The 16873-nt window shown below is 50.2% G+C and overlaps 1 protein-coding gene across 2 annotated transcripts in view; it reads left to right on the forward strand.

Annotated features, from left to right (window-relative positions):
• The window catches only part of FHL2 (four and a half LIM domains 2), a 73746-nt gene that overhangs the window by 27289 nt on the left and 29584 nt on the right, over positions 1-16873 (forward strand). Inside the window, exons 1-2 of one of the 2 annotated variants that reach the window (XM_036355459.1) lie at positions 2902-3031; positions 12584-12759. In XM_036355459.1, coding sequence (XP_036211352.1) covers positions 12607-12759 — 153 coding nt within the window. In that variant the 5' untranslated portion in view covers positions 2902-3031; positions 12584-12606. Of the gene's footprint in view, positions 1-2901; positions 3032-12583; positions 12760-16873 lie in introns of those variants that run through there. The other variant, XM_036355458.1, reaches the window with a different exon arrangement.

The following is a 16873-nucleotide window of genomic DNA, read 5'->3' on the forward strand; positions in this document are numbered from 1 at the left end:
CCACATACCTGTCACCCATGTCAATGGTCACCTTTAATCCATGGCTGATACTATCCTATATAATAAATGGCTAATATGCAATTTGTCCCCTTGACCAGGAGTTCAACCGGGAGTTCGACCAGGGGCGGGGCCAGCTGGTCAACCACCCACAGCCCCTCCCCCCGGCCAGCCCAGCCAAATCAGCCTCTAGCAGGGTGGGCCAGCCGGACCCCACCTATGAATGAATTCGTGTACCAGGCCTCTCTCTCTATATATATACATATATATATGTGTATATATAGAGAGAGAGGCCTGGTGGCCTCTAGATAGATGAGAGAGAGAGAGAGAGAGAGAGAGGGATAGGAAAAAGCCCAGTGCACAAAATTCATGCACTCGGGGGGGGGGGGGTCCATCAGCCCAGCCTGCACCCTCTCGCAGTCCAGGAACCCTCAGGGGATGTCCGACCGATGGCTTAGATGGGGAGCGGGCCTAAGCCGGCAGTTGGACATCCTTAGCACTGCCGCGGAGGCAGGAGAGGCTCCCACCACCACCCCTGCACTTGACAGCCATGAGCCTGGCTTCTGGCTGAGCAGCGCTCCCCCTGTGGGAGTGCACTGACCACCAGGGGACAGCTCCTGCATTGAGCGTCTGCCACCTGGTGTCAGTGCACGTCATAGTGAGTGGTTGAGCGGTCTTAGCATATAACTAGCATATTATGCTTTGGTTGATTGAACGGCCAACTGGATGACCAGATACTTAGCATATTAGGCTTTTATTATATAGGATATATAATGTTATGTCTGCTCTGCAAGTCAAATTATTTTGAGCTAATCCCAAACATAATGTTACTTCATTGGTAAATGTTTTGGCACTACTTCTGAAAAGTAGGGGCTTTAGAAATGTGTGTGTAACTTCATTATCAACCTAAATTAAATTAATAATAGTTTGTCAATTTATTAACCCCAGATTATCTCATGAAAATTTATCTTTCAAGTAGTCTGTTCTTTGATGCAGAACCTAACTTAGGTCCATCCATTCACTGCAGTTGGTTAAGTTTTTTCTTAATCTTTTGGTTTCCTCCTCCATCTCTCTCTCTTTTTTCTTTCTTTCTTTTATAACATTATTATAGAAACTGGGTAAATTTGCTTCCAAAGTCTAGATTTTATTAACTGTATCTTCATAGAGTCATTTAATATGTTCCTCTATTCTTTAGGTCAAAGGTGAAATACAAAATTTAATCGCAGAACTTCTTAAAATAATAATAAAGAAAATACAATACATCAGAATCTGTATGGTACAGTTAATGCAGTTATTAGAAGATTTATAGAACCAAATAACTATATCAGTAACAAAGAAAATGAAAACAAATGAATTAAAAACATAACTGAGAAAACTAAACAACATAAAGTTAGCCAAAAGAAAGAAGATAAATGCAGCAACTAATGTTTCAATAATTTTTAAACTTGTTTTTTAGTCGCATCATTTGAGAATTAGAAAATCATTTTATAATTTGCAACTATATAGACAGCATGTCTAGATATTATCAGAGAGATAAGTTTTTCCACACACTTTTATCTGAATTTCAAGATGCTTGACTGTCAGTGGAAATTCAGGTTAGGAGACCATACTTCCGTTCTTGGTGAAAAGTTAGGGGCTCGGGGAGGAATGGGGGGCAGGCTGGATTCCTCACATCCAATTCTGTCTGGGCTTGTGTCTTGGTCTCTGGCAGGCGATGGAGTGGCCGTGGGAGGAGGGGCGTTTTATATCCTGTAAGAGACTTGCCTGGCTCTGCCACCTGACAGCCTCCCATTCAAATCTCAGCGGCATCGTTACTGTCCGGGAGGCAGTGCGCCCACCTCTGACGTGGTCCTCACCGTAACATCCCTGGCCTCAAAGGGCTGAGGATCAAGTAAGGTGCCGCACAGAACTAGTGCCCAGTAAGTGGGAGCAATGAGTTGCGTGTTGCATGATGGAGACCGTGTGTGTGTGTGTGTGTGTGTGTGTTGGGGGTGGGAGTCTGAAATATCTCCAGACATTGAGCGTCAACCAGGAGAAAGCAATGCAATCGCTCTCCCTTCTCTGTGGCCCACTGCGTGTTAAACACACACGGCTGCCCCAGCCTTTCTGCTGTGCCTTCCTTCCAGCCTGTCCCCACCGCTGCCTGCGCTGCAGCCCGGCCACCTCCTCGAGAACAGAGTCTCTCTCCGGATGCGCTGCTCCCTTGCCCAGGCCTAGCCTCCGCCTGCGCCCGCTCCGCAGGCTGCCGGTGGCCCTGTCCCTGCGCCTGTGCTCGGTGCAGAGGCCGGGGCTTCGAGTGCGGGAGGCCTTCTCTCCGCATCACCTTTGTTTTCCTCGCCCAGAGAGGGTCAGAGCACAGAACCTCTCAACAGGCCGTCGCCCCTGCAGTGCTGGGCTGGGACCTCTGTCCCCTCTCCAGCAGAACAAAGAACTTGGCATTATTCATTCGTTTGGGCCATTTTCTGGGTTCATTTCCTGGCAGAGTCGGGTCTGCGGGGTGAGGCGGACAAAAAGTCCACCTTGCAAATGCCTCTCGGGCGCCTGCCTCGTGCCCTCAAAGGCCCGAGAAGTGGCCGTTCCACCACCCGCCTCTTGCTGCGCCCTCTGGGCTGGGCCTGCCTCTGGGTGGGTGAACCCCGCAGATCCTTACCACCCCCCGCCCCGGGTCCCAAGTCGCCCCAGCCCTGGCCCGAGGCCCTCCACCAAACTACCCCCGCGAGCTAACGCTCAGGACGAAGCTCCACGTCACCCGTGCGCCACGCACCCAGGGGAGGAAGAACAGCGAACCAAGTGGGGTCCGCGCGCTGGCGCGGCCCCGGGAGGCCGAGGGCGCTCGCCCGGCGCCCCCGCACCCGCTGCCGCGCGCCAGCCGCTCCCGGCGCCGGGAGGCGTGCGCCGCCTCCTTATATGGTCAAATGACACCGGGGTTCGCCGGGCGGAAGGCTGCGCTCCAGTCGCCGGGCAGCGGAGCCTCGGAGCAGCCACGCCGGACTCCCGCCCGCCCCGTCCCGTCCCGGAGCGCCCGCCGCCCGCGGTGAGTGCCGCCCTCCCGGCCACCGGAGGGAGACGGGCTCCAGCCGCGCCGCTGGGGACAGGAAAGCCAAGCCACGGGGAAGACTCAGAGAGGGGCGCCGAGCGCGGGGGAGACCCGGAGAGGGGCGCCGAGCGCGGGGGAGACCCGGAGAGGGGCGCCGAGCGCTGGGGGGAGATCCGAGGACAAGGGAGCCAGGCCACGGGAGAAACCCGAGAGACGGGGAGCCGAGCCGTGGGGGAGATCGGGGCGCGGGGGCGCTGAGAGGTGGGGGAGGCCGGGGACGGGGAGCCGAGCGGTGGGGGAGAGTCGGGGAGAAGGAGACTGATCCGTGGTGGGGAGGCCTTGGAGGTACTGCAGGCTGGGGGACCCGCCCCCGCCCCATCGGAGGGAGGACCGCAGTCCGAGTCCAGGTCAGATAGGTCTCCGCGGGGCAGAGAGCAGGGCTGTGCCACCCTCGGGCGGGTCCCAGGTGGAGAGGTGGCGGCTCCCCACCCGGAGGCCGACTCTGCCCCCACCTGTCTGTGCGGGTGTCTGAACCTCCGCCTTCGGTAGAAAGAAGTGGAGCCTGCATGTGACCTCACGCATTAACTTGTGCAGAAATTGAAAAACTAAACCCCTGGGTTATCAAAATCGGCCATTTTAAATGAAAAGAACCTCTCATCTTAAGGTGCGCCTCTGTGACATCTCAGCTTACCTGGAATTGCCGACAGAGAGGTACACGCCGTTTCCTCTTAAATGAACAACCCGTTTCCTCTCAGATCCACTCTGGGTTCCCGTGGAAGGGAGCCCCCTGGACGAAGGGGCGCCTGCACCGATCCTGCGGGATCACCGCCCTGTGCGCTTACAATCAGGAGGTCTGTGTTCAGACACAAGGCAAAGCCTCTGCTCCTTTGGCACTGCCTCAGTTTACCTGGTTTTGAAGTAACGCGTTAGAAGGAGGCTTTTCCGTCCTGAAGGGGATATAGACCAAGAAACAGCCGAGGCAAGTCTTAGACGCACTGGGACTCTGGTTGAACAATTAAAGTTCCATAAAGCCAAAGTCGATGAAGGACACTTCACCTGTATTTATATAAAACGGTTTCCACCGTGTTTTTAGATTTAGCCAGTGCCTCAGTTTCCGAAGCTGGAAGCAGATTCGACAGTGTCTTGTTTGCAGGGCTGTTTTCGAGCCTGCCATGGTGAGCAGTGTGTTCGTATTTGATGTTATGTTTGTTTTTACAGATAAACGGAAGCACAGAGAGGTTACAGTGACTTGGTTAAGGTTTCCCACCCGTAAATGCCCGTGGCCCTGAGACATGAGCCCAGATAGCGTAACTCAAGAGCTGGAGGTCTAACCACTAAGCTGTAGGGCACACCTGGATATGCATTGAGGTTGCATGCTTTGACCCAAGATTGCTTGTGAACTCACTTCCAGAACGGGAAGAACTCTAACTGGCAGACAGAAATGCCCAGTGGGATATGGAAAAGAATGAGATGGGGCCTCAGGAGGCCTGGGTTCCATTCCTGCCGGCACCAGGGTCGGTTCCCCAGCCTCCCTCCGAGCTCAGGGGGCTGGAGTAGGAAAATTTCTCTGACTCAGATGCCACACTTGGGTGAACACAGGGATCTCGGGTACTTCCTGTGTCTTTTCATGAGGAGAATTTTCCGGAGCTCATTCATCAGATGGAATTATACTGAGAGGCCACTTTCTCAAGATGACCACCTCGAACGAAATGCATGGGCCCTTCTCAAGCGCCTCGGAGCCTGCTCTCCCAGGAGACCACGCTGGCCCTGTGATTTGGGGGCGGGGGGGAGGGGGTCGATGAATTGGCTCTGTTGTACTAAATTATGGGTTTGGACTTAGCCCCTGTGGCAATTGATTTTATGTCAGCTTGACTGGGCCTTGGGGTGCCAGGACACAAATGTTATTTCTGGGTGTGTCTGTGAGGGTGTTTCTGGACTCGATTAGCATTTGAGTCAGGAGACTGAGTAAGCAGATTGCCCCTCTCCTTGTGGGTGGGCCTCATCCAATCAGTCGAAGACCTGAATATAACATGAAGGCCCAGCAAGAGGGAGCTCCACCTGCCTGACTGCCTCGCCGGGGCTGTGTCCTTTCCGGCTTCGGCCTTGGACTAAGCATCCGCTCCCCTCTGGCCTCGAGCCTGCTGGTTTTGAACGAGAACTCGCACCGTCGGTTCCTTATTCTCGGGCTTCACACTCCTGTACAGTCACTCTCCAATTAGTTCTGTTTCTCTGGAGAACCCCGACTACTATAGCTCCCCAGTAACTTGTTTAAAAAGTCTCCCCACCAACTCTTCATCTTGTTTTTCAAGATTCCATCATGCCTTTGCTACTGCTGGTCTTGATTTTCCCTTTCCTGTAAACTATGGTGTCCTCTTGGCGTTCTAATGAGGGGTTCGGGGCAGCATTTGGTCTCTATGGTGAGTCCAGTTCTGAGGGGAACTCTCACACCTGGCCTGAACTTAGACATCACATGTCATTACACTCATCCTCATTCCTTACTGCCCGATGTAGTCTGTGACAAAGATCTCTTCTTGGCTCATGGTATGAAGTGAGGCAGGTGAAGTCTATGCCAGTAAAAGGAGAAGCTGCCCTGTTTCTACAGGTAAATAAAATTCATGTCCAAGGGCATCCTTGAAGTCTGTAAATATTTAGGTTTTCAGTCAAAAAGAAAGAAGATCTGTCTGTGATGATACCACTTCTAGAAAAGAAGACAGCCACTCCATGCACAGAGTAGCGGGACACGTGTGGGCGATCCCCACAGGACCCTTGTTCAGCAGTGTGCTGAACAAGCACGGTGTGGTGTTGGGGCTGGGAGAATGAAGAGGCCAAGCCAGGCTTTCATGAAAGTTGAGGTCACCAAAGGAAAAGGCCATTTGGGGGTCATAGTAGATGGAAGGCCAGGCAGACCACAGAGCATAAACAACAAGCTGCCTTTTAGAGACTGGGTTAGGGTTAGGGTTAGGGTTAGGATTTTGGTGAGAGAGAAAGAACGTGTAAATAACTTGCTCCCAAGTTCCCAGGAAGGCAGTGGTAGAGCTGTAGGGTGGGTCCCTCCTCACCCCCAGCACTGAGATGATTTATGAACCTGAGGCAACCCGCCATTCTAGCTGCATAATTATGCTTGTCTAGCATTGACTGAACTGACATGTTTGGAGATTAACTTACAAGATAGTATCTGGAAGGTGATTTAAATTCTTTAGGCTAGCACTGGACTGGAACTCTTTCAGACATTGTATGTCTTATCTCAGTTTCCCAGGACCTAAGCCAGTACGTGGAAAATAGTGGTTACCTCATACATTCCTGTTGACTGAATTTAAAAGTCCAGAGGACATCAATTCTTGCATTTATGGACTTAAGGTCAGAAATTTGACACTTATCATGTCCCCATTTCTTTTCAGTATTCCATATTTAAAAGTTTATTTGCAGGACAGCAGTTCCCTTATTCAAGCACTGTCTCTCACACAAGACATTTCTTTATCAGAGACCAATCAGATTTTTGTTTTGTTTTTGAAAGTTACCAGCTTACATATCATATCATGATACATCCCTGACCCCTGTTCGTAGGCGTACTCAGTTCAGAGTCGTTCAATTAACCCATAAATATATCCTATTGCTGTAGGCACAGTCAGTCTTACAGCTTACCAATAATCTAAAAATCTGTTTCAGGAGAATTCTAGGTACGTTATTATATTTTTTAAAATAGCAACATCTCTTGAACTGGCCCCCTCTCCCTTTCACCAGAATTTTCACTTCAAAGAAGGAGTTCAGCTAGACTAATGAAAAGTGCTGGCAGTAAGGGTCCTGCTTTATAGTCACGCAGTGTCTAAGGACATTATATAACTTATTGATAAATCTCACCCCATCGGACACCATACATAGTTATTAGAACCTTATTGACTATAGTCCCTATGCTATATTTTACATCCCTGTGACTATTCTGTAACTACCAATTTATACTTCTTTTTTTAAAAAAATATATTTTATTGATTTTTTACAGAGAGGAAGGGAGAGAGATAGAGAGTTAGAAACATCGATGAGAGAGAAACATCGATCAGCTGCCTCCTGCACATCTCCTACTGGGGATATGCCCGTAACCCAGGTACATGCCCTTGACCGGAATCAAACCTGGGACCTTTCAGTCCGCAGGCCGACGCTCTATCCACTGAGCCAAACCGGTTTCGGCCAATTTATACTTCTTAATCCCTTCACCTTTTTCACCCAACGCCCCCTCCCATCTGGCAACCATCAAAATGTTTCCTGAATCTACTAGTAGAGTCTGTTCTGTTTCTGTTCTGCTTGTTTGTTTATTTTGGTTTTTACATTCAATTGTTGATAGGTATGTACTTATTGCCATTTTATTGTGCATATTTTTTATCTTTTTTTTCTTTCTCTCTAAAATGCTCTGGTTTATTATTGACAAGCGATGGCATTTCCTAGCTGGCGCCCCGGTGGTTTTTAAAGGTGGCCCTGCTTTGTCAGGACTGACTTCTCTTTAGGAGCCGAGTGTTAGAGGAGTGTCTTAAGTCACAGTTGATCTAGAAGACACTTGGGTTTGGAGGGGGAGAAGGGAAAGGGCATCTTTGGGGTCAGAGCAAAGTAGGTAGTTAAAAAAAAGAGATCGTTGGAGCCCTGGCCAGTTTTCTCAGTGGTTAGAGCCTTGGCCCGTGGACCAAAGGGTCCCGAGTTGGATTCCCCATCAAGGGCACGTACCTGAGTTGCAGTTTCATCCCTGGCTCTGGTCAGGGTGCATGAGGGAGGCAACCAGTTGATGTGTCTCTCTCACATCGATGTTTCTCTCTCTCCCTTCCACTTTCTCTAAGAAATCAATGGGAAAAAATGTCCTCGGGTGAGGATTAACAAAAAAAAATAGAGAGATAATCAGAAAGGAGGCAAACCTGGCTGTGTTAGGTCCAGGTGGCCCAGCAGGCCGCCCGCGTGGGAAGAGCGGGGTGAGCGCCAGAGAAGCAGAGGCTGTCCGTCACGCGGGCCCCTCCTCGGATGCTCAAGAAATCCTTCAGGTCAAAACAAGTGGACAGCATCGGCTGCCCATGTCCTCGCCTCTCCTTCTTCATCTCCTTCTCACCACTGCTCCCTCCTTCCTACCGTCTTTCTGTGCTTCTCCTCCCTTCTCTTCATGCTTCTCCTCTCTCTCCCTAGCTCTGACACTCTCCCCCTCAAACTTTGTTTTATAGTTTTTGAATCTGAGAAGATAAAAATTACCCACATCTGAAATCTGTAGACTTTTAAGTCGTAATTATTCCTTAGGAGGTCAGCCCAGCGCATCTTTGCCCCATGGCTCTCTGAACTTGATTCTTGCATCTGACTGAACGCGGGGCTGAGGGAGACGCAGATCACAGCGCTGGCTCCCCGGGCCTCCGCCCTGCCAGCTGTGCCTGGGACATGCCTTGCCCACTGCAGTTCGCGTGGCCTGGAGCCAAGCCTGTTGCCTAAGATCCAGCTTTTTCACATGCCCTGGCCGTTCAGAGCCCGGGGGGAGGACACGGAGCATGACTTACCCCTCGGAGGGATGGGGACTCCAGGACACTGCACTTTGGACTCGGTCACTGAAGGAGCACGTCAGCAGCCACACCTTAGGTTTGGGTGGCTCCTTGCAGCTGTCGCATCTCTCTGCCAGCACTGCTGTGTGCAGGTCATGGGCAGGAGGCATATACATATACCCTGTCAAGAAGGGCCCTGGGCTTCAGAGAGGGTCAGCGACCATGCACAGTTAGGTTGAAACAGCCCTATTGAACCAAGACGCCCTGTTTTTATTGAAGAAACAAGTCAGCAGTGGACTCTGACACCCAGGGAACATGTGTTGAGTTGTTGCCCTCAGTCTTGTCCCCGCTGCATGGCAGTGGGGCTCCCATGCCGTGCGCTCTCAATGGGCCCTCTGTGTCCCCTCCACACGCACTGCAAGCTTGGGAAGCTCACGGGCTAAATCCTTGCCCACGGGCACATCGTGTTCGTGACCAAGGCCACAGGCCCTGCTGTCCCGGGCCTTCAACTACCTTTTCCGCTTCATCTTTGCCGTTCCTGAAGTGGCACCACTCACTCCCATCTTCCCGGGGTGCCCACCCACCCTTCCCTGTTGCTCGTCTCCCTGCCTCTGCTCACTCTGCCCCTTGGCCTGCAGGGCCAGCTGCTCACTGTTCCCGGCACAGGGACCATCTCCTGCAGGAAGCCGTCCTGCCGTCCGGGGGGGGAGCTCAGCTCCTCCCCGGCGGTGCACAGGGCAGCCCTGTCCTGGGCGGGAGCCCGAGAGTCTGACATATGTCTGTTTTCCTTCCTAGACTAAAGGTCCTTCGGGGAGGGCCTGTGTCTTAATCACATTTGTCTCTAGCATTTTGCATCACTTCTGCCACCCAATTCCAGCTCAACTGACGCTTCTTGAATGAATGAATGAATACTCGGGTGCTTTATGGGATTTGAAAACGGAAAATGGCAGGGGCTTCTCCTGAAGGACTGGAGGTAAACTTTTCCTATGAACAAGAAGCTTAGGACTGATAGTGTCACCTACGTACACAAGAGCATGTCCCACTTGGCAGCGCGTGATGAAGGGAGAACTGATTTAAACATCACGACAGAGGAGCTCTTCGTTTGCTCGCTAGCTGATGGGCTACTTGCTTTTGATTCTCAGGGTTGGTGCTTCATAGAGTTCTCTGGAAGTCCAGAAGAGGGCTTCTCAGATAACGTGTGTCCTGCCCTGTTCCTAATGAATGATGGGTGCTCACCTTGCATCTAACCTGTCGCTTTAAGCCGAAGTGTTCTTCTAATCATTGAAATCATATCACTTCTTAGAGAAGATAACAAGCCAGGAGCAAGAGAGACCCATCAGCATGAGACAAAAATCTACAGACAGTGGACCTGACCCCCTGGGCCAAGCGCCCCATCCCGGTTGGGCCTTCTGAGCAGGTCGAGGCCCCACTCCTCCTGCTGGGAGTCAGAATCAGTGGTGACACGCAGCCTCGGGAGAGCCTGCGTCACGCGTTGAGCAGACGTGGCGCACCCTCCTCGTGCTCAGAGTGGCTCCCTGCATGTGTTTCTGTCCTGGCCTTGTGCACTGGGAGGAGGGAAGCCAACAGGTGCCAGGTGTATGAGCGTCATGGCCATTACCTTAGAGGAAAGAAGGTTCACCCTTTCACCAGCTGAGAACATAAACATGGTGCTCTGGAGAGATTATCGGTGAAGCCAGCAGGGCCTGTGCTTGTCCCAGTCCACATGCAGCCACCTTGCCATTGAGACTGGGAGTTTGTTTTTTCAAATTTAGATGGCTAGCTCATGTGAAAACTCAAGTGAATTATCCTTTTTCCTTAAGACTCCTGGCCAGTGTGTTCAGTGGTTAGAGCGCCCGCCCACACAACCAAGGGTCATGGGTTCAATTCCTAATCAAGGGCACATGCTTGGGTTGCAAGCTCGATCCCTGGCCCTGCTTGGGGCACGTGTAGGAGGCAACCAATTGATGTGTCTCTCACATTGATGTTTTTATCTCTCTATCTCTCCCTCCCCTCCCCCCTTTCCCTCCTTTCCAATCTCTCGAAAACTATCCTCTGGTAAGGATTAACAATAACAGCAAAAAGATTCCTGGGCTCCAGTTTTCCCTCCATGAAATGAAACTAGAAAATCTTGGGAGTTGCTGGCAGCTTTTAAAATTCCATGATTTGTCGTTCTGTCTCCTTTCATTTTTATTTCAGTATATCCCTGTTTCCTCCTCTCTTTCATTTTTATTTCATATTCTCAAGGCATTATTCTTATATTTGTGTGAACAAAATGGGCATAAACCTCTGGTTCCACAGATAAATGGCAGCCTTTATTGGAAAAATACATGTGTTGGAAGGACAGTGTTCAATCGTGATGAAATGAATGACAGCCACTTTCAAAACTGAGGAATTACAGGAGAGCATCCAGTCTTCTGCCAGCATAGCTGCTGCAGCCTGTGATGGCTTCTGTGCAAAGTATATTCAGTGTCTCTCTCTCACACACACACACACACACACGCCCACACCTTTCTTTCCCTGGCACATTACCTCTGCTTTCCTTCTCCTAAGCTCCAGGGGCCCTTCTGTTGCCTCTGTAACTTGTTTCTTGGGCCCACGCAGCCCAGCTGGCGCACTTCTTCCCGGGCTCACTCGTACCTCTGTGACTTTCTAAATAAACTTTTCTAGTAAAAACAAAAACAAAGCGTATTTATATGTCGGGTCACAGAATAATAATTCAAATGCTTAAGAGCCTCATCTTGTGATGTTATCACAGGAACAAGCAGACAGTGTTTTCTTAACTCCAGGAAGAGCAGTCCAGGAGGCTGGATCTCGCCACATGTGTCCAGCTGCGCATTCAGTGCTCTTGGAAAAAACCGTCCCATAGACCTGGAAATAACCAAGTCCGGATACTTGAGTCATGTTCATTTCTTGGCTTACAGTTGTCAAGACCTTATATATACAAGAGTTCAAAATTAATAAACACTGTCATATCTGCTGCTATTATAAACCAGGCAACAATATTTTATTTACATCATAGGGTATTATTATGAAATTTCACACTTAAGTGGTTTGAAATGACGGAAAATTGAACCAAGTTTAATTAGAATTCATGAAACATTGCTCAGAGTTACACAGCCAGTCTACATATTTAACAATTTATTGTACTTTTTGCTTTTCACAAATTAAATATTGCCACTTGAGAACATATTCCTGCAGAATATCAGCTCTGTGTTTCCATGCCCTGGAGGTGTCTCTCCACACGGGTATTTCTGGAAGTTTCTAACCTGTATGGGAACGGCCCACGAGGAGGAGGCGAGGTGAAAACCTCCTGTCCCCTCCCCGCCATCCCTCTCTGCTCACGCACACTCCATGCTCACCCTGGAAAAACGCAGTGACTGGCCTGAGACGCATTCCTGTTCCTTTTGGAAAACCGGGAGGCGTTGCCTGGAGAGGCCTTTGCCTGCAGTGCCGGTGCTCATCCCGTTCCTGGAAGCCAGCCTCCCGTGCCCTGCGCCCAGGCGACCCGGCAGTGGGAGGAGGACCTCCATCGGGCACTTTTTCTGTGCCGGTCGGTGCTTCCCTTTGCAGTGTCCAGGTCATGGGTAATGAATGCTCTCTGATAGGCCTCTCACCGCAGGTTTACCCACTCCAGACCCTCCCTGTGCCGCTGCGGTCTCTTACTATTCACATGCACGAACCCGTGGAACTCATGGAAACTTCGAAGGAGTGAACTCATTGTTGGTGTGCCTGCCTTTCTGTTTGGGGGCCAGGAGGCAGGGAGGACGCAGGCCTGTCACACACTGGTACACATTTGAAGCACATGCCTGAGGGGTCGGCAGGCTCTCGTCGCCAAAACTGAGGTGGCTCTTTCTGACACAGTCAACGATACAAAACTGCCTCCAACGAATTTTTTAAAAAGTATTGAAAATTATGATCATTTCAAGGCTGAGTTGGTTACTCACCAGAGGAGGGAGCCACCGGTTGGCCAGAGGTGACCCTGAGGGCCGCCGCGCCGCCAGGGGCTCAGCAGGGCCGCACTGTAACACGGGTGTCCTCTTCTGTTTGGTAGGCCGTGGAAGAGCAGGTGTCGGAATGGAGCGCTTTGACTGCCACCATTGCGAAGAGTCTCTCTTTGGCAAGAAGTACATCCTGAGGGAGGAGAGCCCCTACTGCGTGGCCTGCTTCGAGGCCCTCTACGCCAGCACCTGCGAGGAGTGCGGGAAGCCCATAGGCTGCGACTGCAAGGTACCCGGCCCCCGGCAGTGCCTGTAGCTCCTGCCCCCCCACCCCTGCTCCCCAGGAACCGTGGGCCGTGTGCATGGTTGTGCTGAAGTCCCGACCTGCATCCCCTGGTGAAATCCCATCCTTCGGAGCCCCCACCCCCTCCCCCACCACTACTCCGAGGTCGGATCCTTCAGGGTCTTTTGGAGCCTCTTCCCTCCGCTGGTTCGGTCTCTGCCCGCTCCTGCTTGCGTAGCACATGCACAGTGCCTTCCCGGGCGTTTGTGCTGAGCGTCCCACGTACAGGCTCAGGTTTCGGTATCCCTGTCCTTATCTCACACCCAGCCCAGCTCCGCCGCTGCAGCTTCCTTGAGGGCCACGCACTGACTCATGTTTGCTTGGTGCTGACTCACAGGGAGCAGGTGCTGCTCAGCCCGTATCTGCGGGTGAAAGTGCACGAGGGAGCCGGAGCCGGGTGCCAGCGGCGGGCACCGGAAAGCAGGAAGTGCACTGGCGTAGGAGGGGCTCTTCCCTCTCTTGGCAGAAGGTCGGGATTTGCCCTTTTATTTTCCAGGGGAAAGGCACATGCGTGGGAATTCCCTGCTTTCCTGCTGTGAGGGCGCAGCAGGTTCAGCCGGGGTCCTGGCCCTGGGTGCCGCCCACCCGGCTGGATCGCGTGTTGGGAACGCTGGCCTGTGATGCTCAGTGTGTCTTCGGTCCACAGTGGCCCCTGAAGGACCCCCTGGGGCCGCGGTGTCTGAGAGTGCCCTCTTTCCCGCAGGCCCACCGCTGAAACACACACAGCGCTGTCCGCGATGGGCACCCAAGAGCCACTGATTGGGCACAAAGTGGGGTCACACTGGAATCTCTAAAGGGATTCCCAGATTTTAAGGCAACTTATGGCATGTCCCCATTTCCTGCTCTCATTCCTTTAGCTCTTTTGGGATTGTGTCACCCTCATCCGCTGTTACAAATGTCAGGACCTCATTGCTGACTGGCCGAGCCAGGCTGTGCACAGATGGGCTGTTCTAACCCATCCCGTGCATGGTTCCTGCATGTCTGTGCTTTGCCACCTCAGTCCTAGGACAGGCAGTGAGCTGGGGGCTGCACCCTCCGTTCCTGCTGCCCGGCACGTCGTGACAATTGTGGGATCGTTTCCATCTTGTGCGGAAAGAGGCCCTTGTCCTGAGCAGAGACGGGGTGTGCAGTGGCCACTCCAGGCCACGCGGCGAGTGGCTTTGCTGTTGGACGGGAAGCTCAGAGGGGGTCCTGCATAACCTGCAATAGGTTTGGCTTCCGGCACCATGAGCATCTCGCTGATTGTGAGTCTGGAAGTTGAATACCGTCTCCAGCTTTTCCTAAGGGTGTCCCTGCCTGACAGCCCTCACTCCCTGTTCGTTCCCTGGGCCGAGCATGCCGAACTGCCTGCTCCAGCCTGGCTGGCTCGCCAGCTGTCTGCACTGAGGCTGACGACTTGAGCCCTCTGTGCTGTCTTCACATTCCTCAGATGGAGGTGACACCAGGGTGCCACTTCCTGGGGGGCTTGGGTATGTAGACATGAGCCCTGAGCACCGGGAATGGCAGCTGGCATCACTGTCAGCTCCAAACTGCCGTTTCCTGCCAACAGCGTCCCTGCTCTTCCGTAACGTGTTCCCTCCACACACCTCTTTCTCTATCAGTTTTCATTATAAAAACATCAGTGGAGATGTCTGGTTTGAGGAACAACTAATAGGCAGAAACAAATTATTATTTCATAAAAGCTTTACCTAGAAAAGATGTAAGTAGCCGCGAGGTTAACTTATTATTCTAACAAAGAACAACTGTAGTTTAAAGGAGACATTTTGGATATTTAGTCTCCTTGAACGGAGACTAATGTAAAAACAAAACAAGCCTGTGTAGCTCATTGGGTTGAGTGTCGACCTATGAACCAGGAGGTCACAGTTTGACTCCTGGTCAGGGCACATGCCCTGATTGTGGTCTCAATCCCCAGTGGGGTATGTAGGAGTCAGCCAATCAATGATTCTCACTCATCATTGATGTTGCTATCTGTCTCCCTCTCCCTTCCTCTCTGAAATAAATATATATATTTATTTCACAAAATTCGTGCACGGGTAACATCCCTAGGCCTGGCCAGCAATCAGAGCCAATCGGGGCCTTCCAGCTGTCGGCCGGGGCCTTTCTTCATTCCATGCTGCTCCCTGGTGATCAGCGCACATCATAGTGAGCAATTGGTCTTCCAGTCTAACTCCCGCAGGGACAATTTGTGTATTAGGCATATATATATATATATATATATATATATATATATATATATATATATATATTTATTAAAAATAAATAAATAAATGGAAATAAATCACTATTTCTCTAATATGATTTAGTGGAAAGACCCTCAAACCTCCTTATTCTTTAGCACATACTTTATGAGCAAACACAAGAATCCTCCAAATGGGGCCAAAATCAATATGACTGCTGCAAAGTCAAGAGTAAATCATGCTGAACTTTTCAACCCAGATTACTGTTTGTGGCGTTACGCCATGTGACTTTCCACATGTTGGAAGAAAAAGAGATGTTGAAGTTAGATTTTGCCATTTGGTGCTTTTAAATATTTGGAACAGTTTTCTTGACTCAGAAATAATGATATGGTTGACTTTGTGGAGGAAGCAATGGTAGCAAAGAATGTTTGTTACTTCATAGAGAGCAACTAAGTGGGCAGATCTGGGGCCATTCTCTTAGAATCGCACAGGTACTCGAGCCTCATGTGACGCTCTCTGAAGGATGGGGGTTTGTGAGAATTAGGCTAATCTTGTGGTACTGACTGCCTTTTACTTTTATTTATTTTAATTAAATCTTTATTGTTGAAAGTACTACATATGTGCCCTTTTTCCCCTCATTGACCTCTTCTAGCCCACCCCCATCACCTGCCCCAGGCCTTCCCCACCCTATTGTCTGTGTCCATGGGTTATGCATATATGGATACAAGTTCTTCAATCTCTTCCCACCCACCTACCCTTTGAGGTTCCACAGTCTCTTCTATGCTTCCATGTCTCTGGATCTATTTTGTTCATCAGTTTATTTTGTTGATTATATTCCATACATGGATGAGATCATGTGATACTTGTCTTTCTCTGACTGGCTTATTTCACTTAGCATAACACTCTCCAGGTCCCTCCATGCGCTCTCAAAGGGTAAGAGCTCCTTCTTTTTTACAGCTGCATAGTATTCCATGGTGTAGATGTACCACAGCTTCTTTATCCACTCATCTACTGATGGGCACTTGGGCTGTTTCCAGACCTTAGCTATTGTAAATTGTGTTGCTGTGAACATAGGGGTGCATATATTCTTTCTAATTGGTGTTTTGGGTATTTTAGGATATACTTCTAGAAGTGGGATAACTGGGTCAAATAGCAGTTCCATTTTTAATTTGTTGAGGAAACTCCATACTGTTTTCCATAATGGCTGCACCAGTCTGCATTCCCACCAGCAGTGCATGAGGGTTCCCTTTTCTCCACATCCTGGCCAGCACTTGTCATTTGTTGATTTGTTGATGGTAGCCATTCTGACAGGTGTGAGGTGATACCTCATGGTCGTTTTAATTTGCATTTCTATGATGATCAGTGACTTTGAGAACATTTTCATACGTCTCTTGGCCTTCTCTGCGTCCCCTTTGGTGAAGTGTCCTTTTAGGTCCTTTGCCCATTTTTTAATTGGATTGTTTGTCTTCCTGTTGTTAAGTTGTATGAGTTCCTTAACCGTTATCAGATGTATCATTGCCAAATATGTTCTCCCATGCAGTGGGCTTTCTTGTTGTTTTGTTTGTGGTTTCTTTTGCTCTACAGAAGCTTTTTATTTTATGTAGTCCCATTTGTTTAGTCTCCTATTTTCCTTTGCTCAAGGAGATGTATCTGTAAACCTGTTGCTACGAGAGATGTCTGATATTTTTCTGTCTATGGTTTCTTCTAGGATTTTTATGGTTTGATGATTTACATTTAAATCTTATCCATTTTGAGGGTTTTTTTGAGTATGGTGTAAGTTAGTGGTCTAGTTTCACTTTTTTGCATGTATCTGTCCAATTTTCCCAGCACCATTTATTAAAGAGACTGTCTTGACTCCATTGTGTATTCTTGCCTCCTTTGTC

Source organism: Myotis myotis, unplaced genomic scaffold (genome assembly GCF_014108235.1).
Source record: "Myotis myotis isolate mMyoMyo1 unplaced genomic scaffold, mMyoMyo1.p scaffold_m19_p_22, whole genome shotgun sequence".
Classification (NCBI taxonomy): domain Eukaryota; kingdom Metazoa; phylum Chordata; class Mammalia; order Chiroptera; family Vespertilionidae; genus Myotis; species Myotis myotis.